The sequence below is a fragment of the Helobdella robusta genome (assembly GCF_000326865.2).
Source record: "Helobdella robusta unplaced genomic scaffold HELROscaffold_11, whole genome shotgun sequence".
Lineage (NCBI taxonomy): Eukaryota > Metazoa > Annelida > Clitellata > Rhynchobdellida > Glossiphoniidae > Helobdella > Helobdella robusta.
In genome coordinates, this window is record NW_008703617.1 from 4,114,183 (window position 1) to 4,120,811 (window position 6,629).

At 33.7% G+C, this 6,629-nt stretch overlaps 1 protein-coding gene across 1 annotated transcript; it reads right to left on the reverse strand.

The window, feature by feature from the left end:
- Positions 1-3,779: 3,779 nt before the first annotated feature.
- HELRODRAFT_72214 (hypothetical protein) lies at positions 3,780-6,163 on the reverse strand (the record flags this gene model as incomplete). Its single annotated transcript, XM_009013024.1, has 7 exons — positions 3,780-4,199; positions 4,324-4,558; positions 4,637-4,733; positions 5,083-5,287; positions 5,378-5,589; positions 5,695-5,849; positions 5,940-6,163. Coding segments are annotated over 7 exons (1,548 nt in total), but the record flags the coding sequence as incomplete, so codon positions are not given.
- Positions 6,164-6,629: the final 466 nt, after the last annotated feature.

Here is a 6,629-nt window from a genome sequence, read left to right on the forward strand (position 1 = left end):
TTTTTTCATGGATTCTGTCAACCGTGACTTTTTCTTGGCTAACTTCCATAATCTCCTGAGTCTCTTCTGATATTGTAATTTTAGATTCACTAATTTGGTTTGTCTTCTTTATCAAATTTTCTTCCGTAACTTCGTCCTCAGTATTTTCATATGGGTCTGGTTGTTCAAACATAATTTTTTCAAGATTCAGTTGCAATGTTATGGTTTCCATTTCCACTTTTCCTGTTTCCTGTCTGGCGTGATCTGTATTCAGCTTTTCTGTGATAATATCTCTCTTTGTTTGTATGATTTCGTCATTTTCAGTTGTTGATAATACATTTTCTTGTTCTTCTGACTCGGCTTCTGATTTTTCAACAATTACCTCTGTTTCTGTCGTTTCAGAGATAATTTTGAATTCCGTTATTTTTTCTGTCAGAAGTGCTTCTTCAGCAGTTACTTTTTTTTCAACATCTTTGATAATTTGCTTTTTGTCAAGTTTGATAATTTTTTGTTCTTCAGTAACTGGCTCATACTTTTCAATTTCTTGTATTCCATCTTGACATTCAACTAAAAATTCTGTTTCTGTTACCTCTTTAATTTTTTTTAGATCATCTAAAATTGAACTTCTTGTCTGACTTTCTCTTTCCAATTCCGCAAAAGTCTTTTCTTCAGATTTCTTCTCTTCTATTTTAGTTTTCAGTTTTTTCTCATCAACTATCAGCGTCTGTTTAACATTAGTTTCTTTTTCTGGTGTAATTTCAAAAAGTTCTTCTTTTGTCACTTGGGTTTCTTCTTTTACGGCTTCAGTTTGAAATTCATCTTCAATTTCTGTCACTTCTTTTGTCATTATATCTTCTAAAATAACACTTTTTTTACAAATTTCTGTTTCGTCAAAACATATTTTGCCAAAAATCTTTTTTTCTTTCTCAAATGTTCTGCCATCAGTTTTTTTCTCAAATTGTATTTCAATTGTTATTGGTTGACTTTCTTTCATATGTGTTACGATCTCTGGTTCTAACGACAGATCTGGCCTATACGACATTTGAATATAAGATTCTGAGGTATCTGATGTTTTTTCTTTTGTATCAATATATTCTTCTTCAACTTTTTTCGCTTTTTGAAGTTCATATTCGCCAATTGATACTTCCATAGTTCTTTCCAATTTTTGTTCAGAATTGTCTTCTGAAACCGGGACCTCTTCATGATCATAAATTGTTGTTGAAACTTTTACATCAATCTTTTCATGCCGTTGTTGACTTTCTATTTCAATTTTTTCGACAACCGGCTGCATGGCTTCAATTTGCTCTTGCTCTCTTTCAGATTCTTGTTTTTCAAAGTGCTTTTCAACCGGCAATGCCTGTTTATCAACTGATTTCATTGCCGTGATTTCATTTGTTTTTTCAAGCGTGTAGTCGTATTTCGTTTCTTGATCTTGTGGCATTTTTTTACTTATCTGTTCTTCAACTTTTAGATCTTCAACTGCAATTTTTTCGATTGCAGATATCGGCATTTGTATGACGGGTTCCGCTATTTCGCCATGTTCTTTTAATATGATTTTTTCAATTTTAGTTAAGTTTTCGTTGCTATCTGTTTGTTTTGTTAGTTTGTTTCTTATTATTTTCTTTTTAATCCAGCATCCATTTTCATTTACATCTTCACTCAGCTCATCAGCAATTTGAATCCATATACCATCATCGCTTTTTTCCATTTTTTCATTGAATATTTCTTCTATTTCCATGCCTAATAATTTTTGGCTTTTACATGATACTTCATTTCTATTTTTTGAACTGTACACTGTTTTCGTTTCAAAATATTTCGTCGTTTTTGTAATTTTTTCTACTACCGCTCCTTCATCATTCTCGAATATATCTCTGCTGATTTCATTTGTTGCGTTTATTTCTGTTTCCGATTCTTCTTCTCCATCAAAAACGTCAAATTGTTCATTTGTGTCGTAAATCTCATTTTTTAACAAAACTGATTGCTGTGGAGCATAATAAGAATCTGATTCTGGTTCTGGTAGCGACTGCGGTATCTTATCACCATTGGCAGCTCCCTTCATCACAACATCTGTTGGACTGTATTTCTCTTCGACAGTTTTTATCTCTATAGATTTAACTAGTTTATCTTCTAATTTGCATTTGTCTTCCGGTGAAATCTGGCTCACCATTATTATGCTCTCGTTAAAAACTTGAGTGGATTGCTCCATTCGATCTGATTCTGTTTCCCAGAAACCCGGATCTTCCATGCTCAGTTTCATTTCTGAAAATTTAAATTTTGGAACCATGTAGTGCTAGAAATTATTAAATGTTAATGTTTTATACCTGATTTTGTTTTAAGCCCTTTTTTAGGTGTGATTATGGACTCTTTGACTTCTTTAGGCGGAACTTTGTGAAATAGAATGTTTCATTGTAACAATCGTATTACAACAAAAATAAATGCACAATGCAAAACTAACTTTTCGGCCTATGTATTTTCGATTCAGCATAATCCGATAAGCTATCGTCCATGCCATATAATTGAAAATCTGTTGAATTATTTTATTAATTAGTTTGTAATTACAAACTTTTACAAATTTGTCTCGTAACAAATATTTATTATGAAGTCAACAGCGAGGTGGTATGAAGGTTGAGGTGACTGGTTATGCTGCAGCAGGATTGAACACAACTTGCTAAACATATCCACTATGTGAAATGCGTTGATTTACGAGCATTCACATACGTTGTGTGTGTGTGTGGTGTGTGTGTGCGCGCGTGTGTGTGTGTTTGAATAATGTGAACAAATAGTATTTTTATGATTTGAAGTCTAAAACAAATTATAATAAAATTTTATTATACATACATTATATATCATTTATATCACATATTTATATCACCTATGTTTTTGCACGTCTGCTTGAACAAAATCATATTTAATTTTGTGCGTTAACTTACCCCTAACGCTGTCAACGTAATTTTCATGCGCTTCTGTTGTGGTTTCGTCTTGAGGCACTTGTTTTTCTTTTTCTGCAGTAGAATGTCGTTTTCATTGTTTTACACTGTTTAACACAGTTTTTTTTTATTTAAAAAAATTCGACATTAACATGCAGTTATCAAACTCGAAGCGGGTTTTGTTTAAATTGTTCAAACGAAACTAGCGAAAACGAACATCATGAAATTGCAAATGTAAGCATGCTTGAGTACATTTGAAATATACTTGCCTTCCGAGGAATCGAATGAAATTTTTCTAATGCGTTCGAGTGTATTGCTTTTCAAGTAAATTTTAACCAAATCGTCGCGACCTATATTGTTGAAAGCCTTTATGAGCGATTGACTGAACCCAAAAATATCTTCCAGTTTTTCTTCATCCGTTCTGCCATGTTCGTTGGCCCACTTTCTAAGCAGATCTTTCGCCTGGTCTCTGGGGAATGTGTACTCGAGTTGAATCCTGCTGATGTCCTCTTCTGGAATGTCGATATCAGAAGTCAATGCACTCCAGTCTGATTGTTTTATATCATTCAAGTCTGAAGCTTCCATTTGTTTGCACGTTTCTTCAAGTAAAATACTTTCCGGTTGTAACTTTGTCGGTAATGTTTTTTGTATCGGTAGATTGGTTTCAATGTTTTCAGTCGGGAGAATATTTTGTATATCTTCTGGAGATAATTTTTCGGTTAATGTAGTTACAATGTGCTCTTTTGTAAGTCTTTCAATTTTGGTCATTTCAGGCATTTGAGACGTTGGTAGTGAAACTCTATCACAAACTGAAATAAAATTAACTTCGTCGAATAATGCGGTGTGTCGATAATAAGAGTTAGATGAAGCATGTTAAAAGTAACTTAAAAAGACAATCTTTTTATTATTCAAAAAGTAGTTATAAATAAATTTAACATTTTGTGCATTGAATGTTAATAAAACTGTTAGTGCACTAAAATATACTATAAACTCACTTTGATCTATTTCTTCGCTACTAATTCTTCTAGACTCGCTCCTGAGAACATCAGGTAGTGTCAGTAGTAAATTGCAGACGGGGCTCGGTGGTGGCAGAGATTCGTTTCTAAAATGTTTAGGATCACGCATGAAAAATATTCGGCCGGAAGCTTCTTCGTCTGAATTTCGAATTCGAACAAGAAAAGGAAGTCTATTTTCGTGGAATGATTTAACTCTCAGTTGTAGCTGCTCGTCTGACTTTGTTATAGGAATCAAGTTTCCAATCATCTCTATGAACAACGGTCTGCCATCTAAAACCTGTTTTAAAGTAAAATTTTTAGATAAAAATGAAATTAAGTAAATGAAAGTGAAAATAATTATTTATTCTGTATTAAGACACTTCTTTAGCATTAACTGAGGTTACAACTTTTTAAATGTTAACCTCTGTTATTCTGCTCGTGGCTATTTCTTCAAAATGCTCCTGGGTCTCTAATGTTTTCTCGACCTTGTCGTCGGTGACACAAAACACTCGAAGTCGAGCTTCTTGTGGATTCGTGTGCAAACGTTTCGAAAAGACGACAAATCGAGAAAACATAGGCACCAAGATAGATTCTCTGTACAGATCCATAGCCATTTTAGATGAATCAGAGATGTTTTGACAGTCCATTAGCCAGAATCTTTCAATTGATTAAATGTGGATCATTTGTTGGAAAAAGTTGCTAATTGATTTTTATAAAGTTATAACAAATTAAAACCTTGCTGAAACTGTTGTTGTGAAAGACACGCAATCTTGGACGAAAGTTAACGGCGTAGTGGTGGTGATATCTTCCCATAAGGCTGGCATTGATCCACCTTTTGAGTTAAAAATGTTTTATTTAGTCCCAAACTGGAAATTAATACAATTCCTTTCAAAATTGAAGCGTTGTAAACTAAACATTGCCTTTGTAACGTAAAAAGCTTTGAACTGGCTAGCTCGCAACATAAAATAGCAAGCTAATGAAACATATCCGCTATAAAGAACTATCTATGTATGTGAACAACAAATTCTAACGATAATAATAAATATATTCATGTTGGACAAAAACGAAACAAAATCAGTTATATGATACAGAAAATGTATTGTACCAACTAGCAGCAAATTAAAAAGTTGAAGCACCTACGGAAACCAAACGGAATAGAGCAAACTGAAACTTACGCTTACCCGCCAGACTGCATAACAGTCTTAACGTCGGTGTTTCTGATGCATATTGGTTCATCATGCTCTTCTGCGAAGCTCGAGGCAATGGCAATGTTAGTGTTATTGGCTTGTGAAATTTTCTTCTTCTCGGTTCAATCGTTACGCAAGGACTAACAGCAATTCGGTTTCCTAACATCTTCATGACGAGATCGGGCGATATTGGTAATACCTTAAAAACAAAAAAAAAATGTTATACTGCTTCGTTTTTTGTATTTTATAATACTTTTACAATTAATTTTTTTAAATTTTGTTTTCAAACCTGAAGTCCGACTTTAATATTTTTTGTTAAAGCTCCTTCTGGAAAGACGGCTTGAACTTGAGGTATGACAGTTGAACTAATGATGCCCCCTTGGGGACCTATCACACTTATCTCTTGCTTCAAACGAGTTACAATGGCAAAATATTCAGGAAGATCGGATGTTAATATTCGAGTTACGCGTCTTTGGTAGAAGTTTTCCGCATTTTCTACATCTTCAGGTATAAAATTTTATTTAAAAAATTAATTTATAAACTATTTTGAAATTAAAACTTTATTTAAAAGTTATTTTGAAATCGAAGGAAGGAAGGATAGATCACCATCGAAGTGTCCATCCATAGCGTCTTGAACGTTACTTTCAGTTGCTGATAGTCCATGCTCGTACCAGGTCTCACCGTTGTCACTCCGCAAGATGCATATCTCACGCTCCTTATCACGGAGAGATGCGAAATGTGGAACTTCAATTAATATCGGCCTGTCAACATTTGTTTGTTTTGATTTCAATAAAACACTCTTTCCAACTCAAAACATTTCGTCTGCTTGAGAAAAAATAATTGATCCCTACCCCTCAAACTTGACTCCAACGGGTCCCATGACGAGGACTCGTGTGGCAAGTCCCTCACCTTCTAATAACTGTGGAGGAAAAGAAAGTTTTTCCTTTTTGACCAACTTGCAAGTTACCCTCGTCGGCATGGTGGCTCTGTTAGGGGGTACAAGGATCCTCACCCCCGAATGTCGACAGCCTGACATGGCTCCACCTCGGGCGTCAACCAGGAAACTCACGAGGAAACTGAAAATTTCAAACGAGTTTTTTGCCGCTTTGATTGAGAAAAATTAAATCTAAGTAGTAGTTATCCGTGTTGCTAAAAAAGTTTTTTTATTGATAATTATCATGCATTTAATTTAAATAAAACATTAAGTAAACAGAGATGATACGTAATTTGAAAAAAAAAACTCAACAGCCCGGTGTTTAGGATCTGCTTCGTTTGTGAGTTTCGTTTATAAAGCAAAGTTTAAAAAAAGTAAACAGATAATAAAATGTTATGAACACGTTTCATTCGTTCTGCGACTAACTTTCTCCATTTGTAACGTCTGCAAATAAAAAATAAAAACAGATAAGAACTCTGATATTTATCGCAAGATAATATTTTTTGTTATTTTTTCAAAACCATTTATACGATACATTGTTTATAAACACGTACATATAATACTTATCTTTATATATTATTTCATTAATATATTTTTAATCACTTAT